Here is an 18,158-nt window from a genome sequence, read left to right as displayed (position 1 = left end):
CTTATCAGGCTCAACAACACAGACACACACAAGTATGTCCATTAAGCAGAATCTGTAAAATACAAACTGTCAGGAGTTTAGTTAAACTACCCCAGGCTCTCACTGCCTACGCATCCATTTCATGCAGCCAAGCAGCGAGCAGCAACCTTGAATGGAGTGGCCCTTTGCTCGTGTGTGCACTTTCCCAGCAGTCCTTGTGAGCAGCATTCTCTCCTGCCTCCCCTTGTGTACCTTCTCCTTGTGAGAGCCTAAGATTAAACTCTGTTCTTTTTTGGTTAGAACTGACCAATAAGGTTGGACCCAAGGAAGCCCAGAACACTCCACCCGCTGGCCCTCATAGAGGCAAGTGCTCCAGGCCCAGGCCTGGCTGATCTCTCTGGCTGGACCCTCCATGGGGCCCCTGGCAGTGTGCCACATGCCTCCTCCAGGACCTGTGCATAATAAGCTCCTCTACTGCAGTTTCCTTTGCGTTTTTTTGTTCAACCACAGATTGCTATCTGATGTCCTGGGGCTCTATTTAACAAATGTCACAGCAAAAATATATGCTCAACGATTACAGTATAGTTGGTTCACAGATAATTGAAGCAATGACTTAAATGGGGAAATATATACCAATAATGGTAATAAATAGTGCCAACAAATTCCAGATTAAGATTAGGAGAAAAAGGCAACAGAAAATTATTAGCCAATACAAATGTAGTGCTCACTATGTCGTAGGTACTATGGTGGCATTTTACTTGGATTATCTCATATAATCCATGTGGTTCTGTTAGGGACATACTAATTGAGGGTAAGGCATTGGTTCAAGGTTACATAGCCAGTGAGTAATTAAAGAAGTAGGAACTCAAATTCTCATCACTCCCATTCTGGACACCCTGGAGCATGACGGGTTTCAATGCAACTAAACAACTGCAAAAGAAGATAAACGCTGTGCATAAGCAAAAATAGCTTTTTATAGCTATTATTTCACATTAATGATGTCTGAGAAAAAAAAATCGATCAGTGACATATGCTCAATAAGACAGGGGAGCAATTATTCAAAGATTTATACATAATTTCCTGTTGTGAACATATTCCAAAAAATTAGCCCCTGACCCCACTGCAGGCCAAGGTCCAGAGTTACTAATTATCTTTTAAACTAAACATAAATGGACTAGTAATTGGGAAGGAAGATATACACCTGAATGTAAAATACGATTTTAGAACTTTGGTTTGTATAACATACATCACTTCATCATGTAGGGAAGGGTATAGGATTATCCCTATTATTTAATGAATTAAATGAAATGAAATGTATTCATTTTGAATGGGAATTATTTTATTACTATATATTATTTTTATTTCAAAGTATTATTTAATTATTCATTTTTATTGTTATATAGTATAAATCGTGGGCTTAATTTTAGGTCATCCCAGTGACCTAAAGTTTTAGGTAACTTGATTAAGAACTTGCTCATATCGCATAGCACAGTTTTCTGCCCCCCTTCCTCTTCCTTTTCCTCTCCTTGCCCCTTCCTCTTTCTTGCCTTCAGTTCCTTCAGTCAACATTCAGATTTTGAGTACTAAAAATGTGTCAAGCAATATGTTAGGCAGTAAGAGATGCCATCAATTCTGCTAATCACTTATATCGATTGAAAACATGTTAGTTATAAATCACATATATCTAAATATGTTCACCTATAAAAAAATGTTATCTATAAGATTAGAAAAATGTTATGATTCCTTTGATTTATTCATTTAATATCCCAATGCAATGTTATATAATGTTATTGCAGAGAGTACACAAACAATACCCTTGTCTTCTGATTACAGCAATTCTGTTCACAAGGTCTCTTAAATCCTTTGAATATCTCTAAATTTAATTTAGGTACACGAGAAGAAAGGGGTTTCTGAAGACAAGAGAATACATTTTTCCCCATGACCCATTTAAATCACACAAAATCCTTCAGTATTTTAGAGCAATAGCTTGTAGCATGAACATGGGCACTGGATGTGTCCAAACAACTTAGTGAAATTCACTAAAGAACAATTTAGTTCTGGACCAAAAAGGGTTATAAACATCTTCCTTAAATTGAACAAATTACCAGCTATCTGTAAAGTATAATGCATTGGCTACTGTTCAAAAGAGCAACACTTAATGCTGACAACACTGCCAAATTCCTCCTTTCCTATATTCCCCTTTTCCTAGAAAAAGTGATTAAAAGACCAATTCCCATGCCAGCTGGTTGCTTAAGAGCATCAAAGGTCCTCTGTCAGGACTCAGAACTTGATATGGCTTAGAAACCACTATGCTAATAGATAACCTCTTCAACGTTATAAATCAAAGCCATATGACCGCATTAAAATTCTATCAGCTAGTATCAATACCCTGTGGTTTATAAAGTACTGTTGACCTACCTCTGGGAGATGGTTAGAATGATACAAAAGTTCTGCTCCGGTTTGGGGCTTATAGCTACTTTTCAAATGAGTTATTTGTCCATAGCAAAGAGCCAGTTCCCTCTACCTCTGTATCTTTATTGATTTGATTTAATTGAAACCTTAGGAGAAAGGAAGAGAAGGCTCATGAGTTGAGATAGAAACAAACAAACAAAAATGTTAGGAGATCACAATAGACATTTTACTGTTTTGAACTGTCCCTCTTATCTGATGATTATGATTGGAAATAGTAAAAAGCCTTAATATATTCATTCCTTAAAATCTTGGATCTTCTTAAAATTACTACAACTCAAAATCTTACCACCATACCATTGCATTTCAAACTTTCCCTGCTGAAACCCTCAGTAAGAAATACATCTAAAATCTTGACATAATATAGGCATGCGTGTGTACACATACACACCCATAAAATAAGTTTCATCAAATAGTACTTACCTTTAGTACATCTAATGCCTTCTACTCTACTTAATATATTTACCTTAAGATATACCTTTAGCAAATATCCAGGACATTTCTTCAAAACCCACTAGGAGGGCTGCCTGGGTGACTCAGTGGTTGAGCATCTGCCTTCGGCTCAGGGCGTGACCCCAGGATCCTAGGATCGAGTTCCACATCGGGCTCCCTGCATGGGGCCTGCTTCTCCCTCTGCCTGTGTCTCTGCCTCTCTCTGTGTCACTCATGAATAAATAAATAAAATATTTTTAAAAATGCTAGTAGTTATATCCTACAATTAAAAGATACTGAGTGATTCCAACGTATGTGTCTTAACCCACTAGAACTTCTGCAGGAATTACTTAAGGCAGAAACTTGGAATATATGGATTCAACAAAAAGTTCTTAGTCACTGTAAATATGCAGATCCAACATAGTACTAAGTATATTATAATCATTAAAATGTGAAACAATTAATAAACTAAAGAACAAAAACATTTACCCCTTCACTTATCCTTCCACGGCGTCATTAATTTAAAAAATAGTAGATGTTAGCCTGATACATGTAAGGTTCTGTGTTAAGGCCCTAGAAATCGATGGACGAGAGTCATAATGCTTATACACCCAGCTGTTCTGTCCATTAAAATTAATACAGCAAAGAATGGAAAGTACATTTTAACAAAACATCAGAAAACTTTTTGCTATTAGCAAATTTCTTCAATATCTCTTAAATGACATTAAATTTTTAGATACAGGGGACTAATTAAAACCCAATTTGATAATGATTATGACCATCTAGGAAAATCCTAAATTTTACTCTCTAATAGTACAGGAAGATCTTGTTCCCACTGGTGTATCTGAAACACATAAAATACCTGACAAAAATGCATGTGGCCCATTTTAAAATTCCCCTTACGAAAGCCAAAAGTCAGATAATATGATACTCCTAGGAAGGAAAGAGCAATAAATTTTATTTTCTCTTTTACGTAGAAAGCGTCAATGACAATCTATGATGGATCAGCAAAACTCTGCAAAGGATGGCATGGATCAGCAAGTCCAACTTCCCTCCCAACTCAGAAATCCTCTCCTGAACATCCATGAGAGAGGGTCATCTCATTAATAAATGGGTTTAAATTCACATCTTTCTTGCAAAAGCATGGGGAAATATACCAAAAGTAGGACTTTATGTTGAGTACTTGTGGCCAGACACCTACACAACGCCCTCTGTAGTACTGTGAAGAAGTAAAAGGGAAGTTGCCACATGACCTAACGCTCAGTTAGGAAGAGGGGGGAAAAAACTCATTAATGAAGTTTCCCTTAGCTCTTCTATGTAAGTCACACGACGTCTGTAATGTTTTAATTTGTCATTTAAATATGATAGGAAAATGATCTGATTTCTGATCAAAAGATTCAAATGCCTTGAGAGACTAATTTCTACAGAGGTCAAATACTAGAATCATGGGCATTGTTATGACCATATACTTCACAAGAAACTGGAAATTTTTATTAGTTTCTCAGGTATTAAGCTACATAAAAGAAAGGCCTTTGATTCCTATTGATTTCAATAGGCAACTCTGTAGGAATTATCTCAGCATTTTGATCCCATAGCCACAAACAGAGTTTAGCCCTCCTTCCCTTTTGCTCAGCCAAAAAAAAAAAAAAAAGAGATACAGAATAATTGAATCTTGCCAATATATATTCATCAACCTCTTTATTTTCCCAGCCTTAGCAACCATATTTATCCAAATATTGTTAACCAATGTATATTTAATTAAATATTTACACATGTGGTTTATCATTCTCACCATAATCTGGGCGTGGGAAAATAAATCCATCTTTCTTCTTTGTAATATGCTCCAATGTTGTTATGGTTAAACTTCGATGCATGTCTCCTTCAAAAAGGATTATATCCAGCGCTGGTAAGCAATACTTATGGTGCCACGGGCAAAGCAGTCATTTAATCAAATATAATTAAAATCACTGAAATTATTACCTTTCACTATATATCAATCAGGGTTCCACGAGCAAAACTTAAAACATTCTGGATATTTAAAACAGGGAACGTGATGAAAGAAATTAATTGCAAGATGTGTAGAAAAGCTAAAGGTAATGGTAAGACAACCCAGGCATCAGAAGAGCAGGAAGCCACTACTCCTCCTAAGAGAGAAAGACAAAGAGATGAGAGTGTAAACAGAAGCCTAAGAGGCAGTTATCTGGTAGAAGATGGAAGAAAGAGGTCCCACTGAGGGACAGAGACACTGCTGGACACTGTCCAAAGCAAGGAAGGAAGGGGGAAACACCGTAGAGCCTGACTCATCAAGTCCTCCCTTCTCCCAAAACCACCACCCTCCACTGGGCAACGGCTTAAGGTGAAGACAGACGGATGCCCATGGCTGCCTGGGGAGTGCAGGCTCGGGGATTAGCTCCACCATCTATCTCCACTAGCAAAGGGCAGCCGAATGACAAACGTTGGAGTGCGCAATCGGGTCAAGGGCTGTCACAAACAAGACGTGAACATTTCCCTATGCTCTTCAGAAGTCAGGTATTGCAGAACGAACGTATTCCTCATGGAGCTATTTAATTGCAAACCCAATCCATTTAAAATAAGTACTTTATCAACAAGAATGTGTTCAAAGATTTACACAATCACGTGGGTTTATCAGTTCTTCTATACAAAAAAAGACTGGGCAAAATTAATTTAGCTAGAAAACTCTAAAATGCTACATTGTCCTATAATATAACAAATGATCATGTATTAATACGCCAAGTAATAAGTCACACTAATTGAAGAGCTTTGCAAATCACTACAGGTAACAGAGTAGCGTTTTATTCTGTATTCCAGAACACATTTTTTTCCAAATGACTCAGTAAGATAATCTATCTCCCCTTCTTTTTTTAAAGAAGGGGGAAAAAAAAAACTCAGAATTTGGAAAATATTTGTCCAAAACTACTGAATAAGCACACAAGTCTTTAAATAATGCCTTGATGTTCTAAATTGAAAATGCCTATATAGTTAAACAATGTATTTGAAATATGTAGTGCATCAATGTATAGGAATGACTCAACAGACAATCTGAGGCAATCCAATGATATTCCAAAAGTACAGCACAATTGATTTCTTCTGCTATAGGTAATTCTGCATTTCCATAAAAAAAATCCTTTACTCTCTTACATCCAATAACAGGCATTTCAAAACAAAACTAATGTAGTCTAATCAAAAGGCAAATGTGTAGGACAAATAGTTCTGAGAAGTGATAAATACTCATCATATCCACCTGTAAATCTACTTGTGACAGTTCTGTGGCTTCCAATGAAAATGTCTTCTGCAGAAATGGGCTCTATGTTCCCTGTTGTAAGCAAAAATCGTCCCTCTTATTACAACAGCATACTGGGATCTCATATATAACTTCCATTCAAACCTACTGTATTAAAATGACAGAGTTGTGTTCAACTTTGCTAAGGTAAAAGAAGATATCACATTTAAGAAAAGAATCTCTCTTCCTTTCTTTGATTAAAGTATGACAAGCAAAGAATAGGATATTTTGAATTCATATCAGGAAGGCGGCTTAAAATGTACAAAATTCATACAGAAGAGCTGAAGTAGAAACAGATTGAAAGAATTAGCTTAAAAATGACATGTGTTTAAGAAATGTTCAGTCACTAGGAGGATATAAATGGGGATGTTCCCTGTATTGTTTCCAAAGAATATTAAACATTTTGGACATGTTAACATAACTGTGTTTGTTCATCTGGTGAGAATTAAACAACTGACTCACGTGAAAGTGACTGCAAAACTACATTTCAAAAGTCTTCTGAAATTTATGCATTGATCCAGAGCATTATTATGGAGAATCCATTGATTCTCCAGGTCTAGGAACAGAGGCTCCTGAAATGTGACCAATGTGGTTCTAGCATCTTCAGTTCTTTGCTCTGTCACCCCACGAGACATTAACTCCTGTCCTCCATGTATTACAAGATGTAGTTTGAAGACCGGAGAAAAAGGTAATTTCTCCTTAGGCAGATTAACAAATTTTGTTAGGCACAAAATAAATACTAACACGCATTAAACACAGCAACTGAGGTCAGTACTTGGTAAGTCTATGAAAATATTGTGTTTGTAGCAAATTACAACGTATTCTAAGACATACATGCATGTATTGAAATCCAAAGTTTAGTGATAGGGCTACCAAATGTCCTAAGTTGCACAGAGGCAGCATTAGATACTCTATCAAGAAGGTCCAAATAGCTCAAGTCAATCCTTCAGAGATTTATCAGGGAGGAACATTATTAGGAGTAAGGGAATTTCTGACACTTAATAAATTGCTTTACTGGCTTGAAAGGCAAAATTGAAATAATAGGAATGCTGCAATTACTAAGAGGAATTCCACTGTAAGTCCACGATTTAAACTAAACAGAGAAGATGATTGATAAAATGATAGATACAGTCAGCAGATCACAGAATGAGTTCCCTGTTGTACTATAATGCCACTTAAGGAAAGTTTTGTTTTTCTTGATTTTTTTTTTCCTCTGAAACAGACATTCTGGCATTTTGGAGATAGAAATGTATCATTTGACCTTTAAACTTCTATTTCATTAATGTAACCACAAGCAACGGAGTCACTGACTGACATGTTTGCACTTTCAGGCCTTTAGCTCTTAAAGTTATTTGATAACTGTTATACTACTATTTGTTCTTTATTAGAGACACTTTGAGGAACGCATTACATTAAAAATAGAGCATAGTGGGTAAATCTTAATAAGTGATATCACGTAATTCAGTAAAGTGTTCCTTCGAGCACCAGGTTTTTGTACTTTGATGGGAGGGGTTGTATGTTTGAGGGTAAATTTTGTTTTGTTTTGTTTCCTAATGAATTCGGGAATAACATCAAATATGATTCTAAAGTCTCTAATGTAAACACATAAAATATGAGTGACATTACTCTTGATGAAAAATACGGCACCTGATTTACACACTCAATTAGTCCTTAAGCTCTATCTGTATCGGTCTACGAACAGAGCAAATGCCAGATGCAGAAGCATCAAGAAAAATAACTGATAGGATTCCACAATTGTTAACAGAGAGTTTCTTATAAATGCATACGTTAAGATAGTTTAAAAACCTATGGACAGTATAAAAAGGTAAAGAGGTGGGATACTCCCTAGAGAATTTACAGAATTACTATAAACAAATTACTTTGGGTAAAAAGTAATGCAGATCAGACTTCTGTTTCATATGGCAAAAAATCATTGTGTTTACTAAAAATAAATGAATGAATGAATGAATGAACACTGTAGTTGGTACAAACATCACTTAGAAGAGGCAGAGATTTTATTCTATTTAAAAAGTTTAAGAGTCCAAAGTTCCCTAATTAAGATATCATAGAAGTCAGCATAGAGCCTGTCAATGGATGTGCTCCAGTGTATACAAGTAAACAAGGACTGCGCCCAGAGCAGCAACGCCGGAAAGGTATTGCCCCCACCAGCTGGAGAAGCTTCACTGTTGTAAGCAATGAGAGAACTAATAAGCCCAGGTCTCTGAGAAGCAGGATGTGGCTCCACATAGATTTTAATTAGCTATATAGCACGTATTAGATTCGTTAGAAGGCAAACGCCAAGACAGATCATCCAAAGGCAAGGAGTCCATCAGACCCTTTGGGCTGAAAGTGTTCATGCCCGTTACCAATAAGCCACAGGCTGCCACACACACATAGACTGCAGCTCCCATGATACGTGTTTGCAGCCTCTACGGGTAGGGCTGGCTTCACGCTTTCCACTGTGGTTCAAACTTCCAAAACAAACTTAATATAAAGAACATACGTGTGGGTTTTATTCGTATCCTCATGTCACATAGAGTTCATAGCTTTTACCAGCAATGAAAAGGTGTGTTACTAAGTCATAACAAATCATGGGTTACTTTTGTATACGTTCAGTGGCATTTTGTGTTTCCAGCAGCAAAGATAACGTATTATAAAAGCATATGAGTTATTAGAGTGTATCAGAAATTATAATAGCATTCCACACGAATCTGGACTCCTAAGCATGTTTCAGAAGGTGTAAAACCTACACCACACCCAGATCCCAGATCATTAGACTTAAGATATGTTGCACAATTCAAACAGAAACATGTCCCACTCTCTGTCACCTAGGACATGCCGTGTATACTGATTTTGTGCATCCACACTTACAAGGCAACTACCACCCAGTGGAGAGAAAGAAGATCTTTCAGGGAGATCTGGAGTGTACGTCAGTTGGGGGTGTCAGGGGGAGAAGGTAGGGCGACCGGCAATGAAGGAATGAGAGTGTTTAGCCTTGTTTAGATCTAAGCAGCGCTGATCATCAATTGGTATTTTCACAAGAGGAGAAAAAACAAAAATATGTTTCCAGAAGCTCACTCTGCGGTGTTGCTTAGGGGTAGGATCAGGCTGTGGATGCTCATTAATGACAAAACATTTCAGTGCTCAAGCTTAGGGGGAAAAGAAGGGAGGAAGAGAGAGTGAGAAAAGAAGTAAGACTGAATATGGAAGGAGAGGAGGAAGAAGGGACGGAGAGAAAGAGGGACCCCGTGTGCACACGTGCGAGTGACAGCGTGTGGAACAGCGAAGGAGAACGTGGATATGAAAGTGGCTGTTGGAGCATGGAAGTGCCAGTGTGTGTGAGGGTGCGAAACAGTATGTGAGCGAGTGTGTTTAAGGGGGAGAGATTTGTGAGTGTGAGAGAAAGGGACTGGAAGGGCTTGGAGGGAACCTGCGGGTGTCTGTGACAGGGATGGGAAGGGGTACGGGGAGGGGGGAGATGGGGAATGGGACTCAAAAGGGGGGAGAATAGGGACATCCACATGGGAAGAAAAAGAAGAGTGAAGGAAAGGCGGTTACATGGCATCAGAAATGGGAGTGCTGAAGACAAGCAGGAAGAAAACAGAAAGGGGAAGACTGCAGAGAAAACAGAAAAAAAAAGGATGAGAAGAGGCGAGAGAGGACAGGGAGAGTAAGAAGGAAGGGAGGGAAACTGGAAGAAGAAAAGGGGGGAAGGAATTAAAAAAAAGGAGAGAGAGGGGGAGAGAGGGAGAGGAGAAAAGCATCAGCGGAAAGCAAGCAAGCTCAAGGGGCAGAGAATTGAGCCTAAGTGTCCAAGGGAAAGGGAAAAATAAACGGGAGCAGGGAGCCAGCAGTTTGAAAAAGTGGCTCAGCCGAGAGTTTAAAAAAAAAAAAAAAAAAGGAAAGCGGCCTGATAAACTTGTCAGACTCCCCGACGGCGAGGCGCGGACCCCGGGAGCCGGCACCGGAGCCGCACCTGCCCCTCCCGGGGCTCCCGCCTCACTCCCCCCCGGGCCACCTGGCGTCCCCGCAAAGTGCGTCCGCATCGCGCGCGCCCAGCCTGCACCTGCCCCGGCCCCTGCCCCAGCCCCTGCCCCAGCCCCTGCCCCAGCGGCCGGCGGCCCGGCGCGACCAGCACCTGGATCAGGATGCTGATGGGGCTCGGCATCCGTGTCATCACTTAGTGCAAAAAAAAGGAAAAAAAAGAAAAAGAAAAAAGGAAAAAGAAAAAGGCAAGAAGGGCGGAAAGCGAGGCAGAGACACACACACAAGTCCGAGCAGCACGCCGCTCCTCCTACCTAAGCACCGCCGTGTCCCCTTTTCTGACCATCATGTTGTCCACGGCCGCCCAGGGGAAGTCCACGCTCTGTCCGGCCGGGAGGCAGGAGGGCAGCAGGCAGCACAGGCTGAGCAGCACCGCCGCCAGCCACTGGTTCGAGCAACAAGCGCCCTGCACCAACAGCATCATGTCCATCCCTGCTAGGGCTGCTCACTCTCCAGCAGCTCTCCGCTCGCGCTCCCCACCCCCTGCTGCTGGCGAGGCTTCCCGGGAACCAGGCGGCGCGCCACAGGATTTTTCTCTTTTTCCCCCCCTCTCTCTTTCTTTTTTTTTCTTTTTTTTTTTTTTTTTTGTGCAGTTGTTTTTTTTTTTTTTTTTTTGGGGGGGGGGAGCGCGATGGGGTGGGGGTGGTGGGTGGGTAGCTTGCTTCCCTGTTTCTTGCTTTCTTGCTTGCTTGCTTTCTTTTTTTTTTTTTTTCTTGTTCCTTTCCCCCTGTAGTTGTTGGCTGTTGTTTCTCCTCTTTTGGCCTCCCCTCCTCCTCCTCCCCTCCTCCTCCTCCTCCTCCTCCTCCTCGCGGGCCCTCCCTCCCTCCCTCCCACCCCCTGGCACCGCGCTACAGCTCCTCCCGGCCGCGTCCGGAGCGAGTCTGGGGCTCGGGCGGCTCGCACACCATCTAGCGAGGGAGGAGGCGCGGCGGCGGCGGCGGCGGCGGAGGCAGGGCGAGCGGCGGCGGCTGCAGTCGCGGCGGCGGCCCAGGCACGGGCACGGGCACAGGCACAGGCACAGGCACAGGCACAGGCAGCGCGCGGCGCGGCGGCGCTCGGCGGCCCCCGGGCTCACGCGCGTTGCCAAGCGGCCGTTGCCTAGCAACCGCGCGCGGGGACTGGGGCTGCAGCGGGGCGCGCGGGGGGGAGGGGAGGGGGGAGGAGGGATGAAGGGATAAAAAAAAGAAAGAAAAAAAAAGAAAAGGAAAAGAGAAGAAAACAACAACAACAACACGCCCAACCACCCCAGGGGCGGGCGGCCCGTGATGCCCAGGGCGGGCCCGCGGGGCTCCCCGTGAGGTGTCGCTGGAAAAGTCCCCGCGCCCGCGCCCGCGCCGCGCGGGGGGAGGGACGGGGAGGGGGGAGGGGGAGCGGACGGGCGCCCCGCGCTCCCCGTCGGGGGCGCTTTACCTCCCGAGACACCGTAACTTTCAAGTCCTCCAACTTGCCGCCGGCGCCATCATGACGCCGGGGGCTGGCGGGGACTCGGCCGACCCGCTGCCGCTCTACCTCGTTTCGGAAACCAGGTAGGGACGGCGGCGCGGCTGCTCGACGGCCGCGAGCGGGCGCGTGCGCGGGTGCGCGTGCGCGTGCGGGTGCGCGTGCGGGTGCGCGTGCGCGGGGCCCCGCGGCGGAGACGCGGGCGCGGGAGGCGCCCCGACCCGGGCGGCGCGCGTGCGCGTGTGAGCGCGCGGGCCTCGGGGGCGGAGGGAGGGCGTGTGCGTGCCTGCGCGGGCGTGCAGGCGTGCATGCGCATGCGCGGGCACGGTGCGCGGGCGCGCGCGGCGCGCAGGCGCGCGGGGGGCGGAGGGACGCGGCCGGGCCCGGGGCTGTAATCAGGCGCTCTAATTGTTTAGAGACGCGCTGCCCCGTTACGTAAGCGGCCCCTTAACCCCGTGCGCGCTCACGGGGCGTAGAGAGCCGCGCTCGGAGCGCGGGCAGGGCCCCGGCTTTGGTGGAACGACTCCCACGGCTGCACTTGGGTTTCTTTTTCTTTCTTTTTTTTTTTCAAGAGCCCCCAAAGCAGGTGGGACAGGTTTTCCAGCTCGGCGGCGCGGAGCGGCTCCCGCTGCAGCCTCCGGGCCGGGGGCCGCCCCCGACCCCTTCCCCGCACCCTCCTCCTCCCCTCCACCCTGCTTCTTTTTTTTTCTTTTTTTTTTCCTTTTTCTTTTTTCTTTTTTTTTCTTTTTCCTTTTTTCTTTTTTCCCTTTTTTTCTTTTTCTCTTTTTTCCTTTTTTCTTTTTTTCTATTTTTCCTTTTTTTCCTTTTTTTCTTTTCCTTTTTTTTTTTATTGGAGTTCAATTTGCCAACATACAGCATAACACCCAGTGCTCATCCCATCAAGTGCCCCCACCTCCCCCCCGTTCATCCACCCTGCTTCTCAAACTATCGTTTCCAGATTGCAGAACCTTCAGCTCTTCCGGGCCATTTGCGGATCAATGCGGGAACCGAGGCTGGAGTCGATGGCAGTTACGCCAACCAGTGTTGCTCAGGAGTTGGGGAAGCGCAGCGAGGAAGTGGAGGGAAACAAGTAATCAAAAAAAAAAAAAAAAAAAGGCTCGGGAGCCCTGGGAGGCTCAGTGGTTGAGCGCCTGCCTTCGGCCCAGGGTGTGATCTTGGGGTCCCCGGGATCGAGTCCCAAGTGGGGCTCCCTGCATGGAGCCTGCTTCTCCCTCTGCCTCTCTCTATCTCTCATGAATAAATGAATAAAATGTTTTAAAAAAATAGTCTCGCCCCCCACCCCGCCCCCTCCACCCCCTGCAGCCCTGCACCCCCTTCACCCCCCTTAGGCAGTCTCTCGACGCTTTCTTCGCCTTCCTCCCCCGGGGTTAATGGGTACAGCAGAGCCGCCCGTCCCTGACCCGTTCCCCCGAAGGGCCAGCGGGACCCCCGGCCCAGCGCGAGGAAGCAGGGTCTCCGCGGGGTCAGCATCCCGCGGCCTCCCCGGACCGGGCTCGCGACCGGGCGGGGGGCGGGAGGCTTCGCCTGGCGCTCTGGGTGCTCCGGGTGACTTGCATCGCCGGGACCGAGGGTGTGTGTGTGGGGGGCACGGGGACAGGCAGGTGCTCCCGCCACCTGGCCACCTGTGAGCGCCCGCACCGGCTGCGCCGAGGGTCCCTAACCGGCGTCTCCGGCCCGCGGGCCCGCCGCTCCCCCAGTCGCTTGCAGCGCGGAGCTGCCGCTGCTGTGGGTCTTCACGCAGGAACCCCCCAAACCCGGCTCGGAAACGGAGAGCGCAGTAGTGTTCAGCCGCGTTCCGAGACATCAATAAAATGTTAGTCATTTGCAGATGAATGAAAACATTTTCTTTAGCGTCTGGCATGCCAGGGAAATAATTGTCAAATGACAGACTCTTGCTAATATTGATGCCAAATACCTAGATAACACTGTCATCTTGTTAACTGCGTTCTCTCTCTCTCTCTCTCTCTCTCTCTCTCTCTCTCGCCTGGTACACGGATGGATAAAGCTTAAAATTATCTAGGGCAAGCGGGAGATGAGAAGAACCAGCGTGTCACATGCACGGGCAAAAAAAAAAAAAAAACAACTATGTAATATATTATTTCATATTTTCTCTAGAAATTATCTAGATCCCATTGAAGAGGAGCAGAAGGCACAGCTTCCGGCATTGTGACTCAGTTTAGTGCTATTTTATGCAGGGATGGGATGCCAGCGTTTTCTAGTACAAGCTATGAAAAGCATCCTTTTGTAACTGCTGTTTCCCAGAGATCTGACATCTTCCTGGGGGGTGTGGGTGGGGGGAGGCTGTGGGGTGGAGGGAGAATTTCTGCGACCAGGGATGGAGCTGTGCAGCAGTTTTAATATGTACGACAACCCTTCGGGCTCGTAAAAGGAAACTGGAACCACTTCTATTTAAAGGCAAAGAGTTGATTTTCTTTATTCCTAGTTTTTATCTCAACTGCCATTCACTGATCACAAAGCACTTAAGTCTCCCAAAACCCATCCAAAGGAAGCAATAACTAAACCTAGTCTAGATGCATGGACTACTGGGAAGGTTATTTTCCCATACATCAGGCAGCCCCTATTACTAGGTGTACGTTTGGTGTCCTTCTGAGGAGGGAGGAATGTGATTTTAAGAGCACCTAGGACTTTCTTTTCATTCTTTCTAAGGGCATATTTCGGAGACGATCTTACAAGGTTCCCAGTATTTGCTTTTGCAGTCCTACATTTCTTCCAAGCAGACACTTCCATTCTGGCACTCTTGGATGCTTCTGAGGGAAAAAACAAATAACAATATGAAAGAAAGAAAACCTCCCAGCTCAGATAGCACCTGGTTCCTTAGAAGAATTTTTTTTTTTTTTTTTTTTTTTTTTTTTTTTTTTTTTTTTTTAATATCAAGAAAAGGTAACAGCATTGCTTGAACTTCTTCCACGGGCAGGGTTGGAGTGGTTAGAGCAGGATGTAGGATAGTCACTTGGTCAGAGTCTTTAAGACCTGACTTTGGAAGGAATTGCTGCTTCCTTTTGAATCACGTACATTTATTTTATTTTCAAAGCTCGACTTCTGATATTCCGAGAAATGTGCAACTAATTTGAGTTCCTTGGGAAGGAGAAGGCGGAGCCCTAATGTGTGTGTGTTAACTATGTCATTATCCAGAGTGGTTTACATCTCGGCTTTTCATACCCTGAGACCTCAGAGGTCTTGGAAGGGTGTTATAAGGAAGTTTTCTACGCTTTCGTCGTTTAATAAGCTTTATTTTTACAGTGTGAGATTCATCTTAGAAAAAAAAAATAGAATGTAAAGTCACATTTGTTTTCTGATGATGAGTGAGCAGACCCAGATCCATGTTTCATGATATTTCCGTCTAGGCATGAGAAATTTTAGGCAAGACAGGTCCCAGGACCTAATGGAAGCAGCTAATGAGAGCACTTTGTAATCCCTGAGAGTTGGTCAGGTAGCCCTTATAAACAGGACATATGAATAATAGCTCTCTAACTTGGGCCATAATTGATTCTCTATTTGAATTAAGCTGGTTTAGGTCTGGAACACGTTGCCAACTTAAATGACCTATCTCTATAGTAATGATTTGCGGGTCGCTGTGAGAACTCACAAAGCTCCAGAATCTGGTTGGGGGCAGGAAAATATCCCGGTAGAGAAAAGTTTCTCAAGGTAGACACCCGTGACATTTCGGGACAGGTAATTTGCTGTGGGGATTGCCCTGTGCATTGGAAAATGTGTAGCAGCATCCCAGGCCTCTTCTCATCAAATGTCAATGGCACTAGGAACTAACTTAAATCTTTGTGTTCTTTAAATAGCGACAGCCACAGAGTACGCACTCAGGAAATGGCTATTGAATACAGGAAAGGAAAAAAAAAACAAAAAAACAACAAAGCCATTTCACTGTTGACTCTATGTAAAAGTCATACGTTAATTTATTCACTTACGCATTTTTATCACCTTATCTATTAAATGTAAATGTTAAGCAAAGAGATAAGAAGTGGGTTTGAGGAGGGCTGTAAGAATACCTATGCTACTTTCAAAGCTCTTGAAGCCATTCCCATAGAATGGCCCTGAAACTTTCACCTAAGTACTTCCACCACAGTGAAGTCGTACAATAAAGGTGGGTGGAAATTATTTTTAAAGTGTTGACATTTTTATCATTTTCACTTGTAAGGTAATGAGTACAGCTCAAACTATCATATATTTTGCATGGGTTCTGGGAAAAAAAAGTAATAAATACCTCTATCATTAGTTATTTAAGATTTTTCCTTACCTACTTTCAAGAGAACTATAGGGACCTCGAGTGCATTTATTCAAATGTCAATTTTAACATTTCCTATTGGACTATCGGGGATATAAAATCTTACACTTTCAAACTATATTTTATTTTACTATGCTATTTCCTTTTATTTCCTAAAAAGTTCTGCCTCTGATTGCAGAATATATACAATAGATCTTGTATGTGCATTTTTATAAAGATTGTATTGGGGGGCAGTTTTAGTTTTACAACAAAATTGACAGAGGTACAGAGATTTCCCTCACACGCTCTGCCCCACACATGTAGCCTCTTCCATTACCAGCATCCTTCACCACAAAGACTTTTTTTTTTTTTTTTTTTTTAACCCAAAGATGAACCTACATGGACAGATCAAAACCACCCAAAGTCCCTAGTTTATCTTAGGCTTCACTCTGGATGTTGTACATTCGTTCTAAGGGTCTAGACACGTTTAACGACAGCTAGCCACCACGATAGTACCCTACGGAGTGTCGTCACTACCCTAAAGATCCTCGGTGCTCTCACCTATTCATCGCTCCCTTGGCCATTCCTCATCTTTTTATCGTCTCCATAGTTTTGCTTTTTCCAGAATGTCATATAGTTGCAACCGTACAGTACATTGTCTTTCCAGACTGGCTTATTTCACAGTTAGTAATAAGACATTTAGATTTCTTTTATGTCTTTCTATAAATTGATAGCTCATTTATTTTCAATGCAGACTAATATCCCATGGCCTAAATGTGCAACAGTCGATCTAGCCATTCACCTGATTAAGGATATGTTGATGGCTTACACGTTTTGGCAGTTACAAATAAAGCTACGATAAACAGCCACAGGCAGGTTTTTGTGTGGACGTAAATGTTCGCCTCCTTCAGGTAAATACCAAGAACTGGAATTGTTGGATCATGTGTAAGAGTATGTTTACTTTTCGTCTTTGATGAGGTAGATATTAAAATCTTTGGCTCATTTTTTAATCAAGTTGCCTGTTCCCTTATTATTGAGTTTTAAGCGTTCTTTGCATATTTTGGATAACCGTCTTCTATCCGTATGTCCTTTGTAAATAGATATTTTCTCTCACTCTGGCTTTTTTTTTTTTCCCCAATTCTCTTGATACTGCCTTTCACCAAGCAGAAGTTTTTCATTTTAATGAAGTCCAGCTTATCAATTATTTCTCTCTTGGATTGTGTTTTGTATTAAAAAAGGCATCGCCTTACCCAAGGTCATCTATACTTGTTTCTAAGTTGTCTTCTAAGAATTTTAGAGTTTTGTGAAGTCTATGATCCTTTTTATTTTTTTTATTTATTTATTTTTTTTGTCTATGATCCTTTTTGAGTTAATTGCTGTGAAGGGCATAAGGCCCGTTATATACTTTAAAATCTTAAATGGCTTAATTTTATTCTTTTATCTCTTTTTTTCATAATTGATATTTTGTATATATACCGAAGGTGAGGGTCCTCAAGATTTAGAAGCCATCTTGACTGGAATTGGTAATTTTTTTTAATTAGGATGAATTTTTACTACTAATGTAGTCTTCATAGCAAAGGTGTAAAATCATGGCTTTAAAACATGGCACGAAGCAGAAAGAAAAGAGCTTTTGCCATTTCATTCCATGACTACTTCTAGCAACTGTTGGGATCTTTATTGTTCTTTAGTAAGCAGTGATACTACTCTTAGTGAAGTGGGTCATTATTTTTCCTTAGATTAGAGAAAACCTGCCAGGTTTGAAGTGAAATAACTTTAAAGGACTAGATGAACTACCTTTGCAAATTCAGAAAAGCCACCCATGTACACGGTATCTTTTTTTTTTTTTCTAATGAATAACACATGTTTAACAGCACGTTTTCAGAAAAGTACCTAAAATATAAAGGTGTATCTTAGTGCAGTATTATTTAAAGTTAACCTCCACTTAATTCTACCCAGATTAAAAAACAAAACAAAACAAAACAAAACAAAAAACAGAAAATTGCTGCCCCCTCTAGAGGCCTCCTGGAAGCATCTTTTAATGCCAACCTCCATTTTCTCCCATAAAAGTGAACATTATAATTTTTTCATGGTTTTCATTTCCTCATTTTCGTTATATTTTCACTATTTCGTTTTGCATAAAAAAACAAAGACAATACAAGCAACCAATAAACTTATTTCATGATTATCATATCCTCTTTTTTGTTTGTTTGTTTACATTTTACCAGTAAGTTTTGC

At 42.7% G+C, this 18,158-nt stretch overlaps 1 protein-coding gene and 1 long non-coding RNA gene across 2 annotated transcripts in view; both read right to left on the bottom strand.

The window, feature by feature from the left end:
• The window catches only part of LOC121488216, a 29,360-nt gene extending 24,618 nt beyond the window's left edge, over positions 1 to 4,742 (bottom strand). Inside the window, exons 1-2 of the long non-coding RNA XR_005986995.1 lie at positions 4,673 to 4,742; positions 2,398 to 2,537 (exon numbers count right to left, since the gene is read on the bottom strand). This is a non-coding gene — a long non-coding RNA (uncharacterized LOC121488216). The remainder of the gene's footprint in view (positions 1 to 2,397; positions 2,538 to 4,672) is intronic.
• Positions 1 to 10,823, bottom strand: part of NEGR1 (neuronal growth regulator 1) — an 812,989-nt gene extending 802,166 nt beyond the window's left edge. Inside the window, exon 1 of the mRNA XM_041750612.1 lies at positions 10,480 to 10,823. Coding sequence (XP_041606546.1) covers positions 10,480 to 10,655 — 176 coding nt within the window. The 5' untranslated portion in view covers positions 10,656 to 10,823. The remainder of the gene's footprint in view (positions 1 to 10,479) is intronic.
• Between the last annotated feature and the right edge of the window lie 7,335 nt (positions 10,824 to 18,158).

The sequence above is a fragment of the Vulpes lagopus genome, chromosome 3, assembly GCF_018345385.1.
Source record: "Vulpes lagopus strain Blue_001 chromosome 3, ASM1834538v1, whole genome shotgun sequence".
Lineage (NCBI taxonomy): Eukaryota > Metazoa > Chordata > Mammalia > Carnivora > Canidae > Vulpes > Vulpes lagopus.
This window is presented reverse-complemented; position numbering and strand designations above follow the sequence as displayed.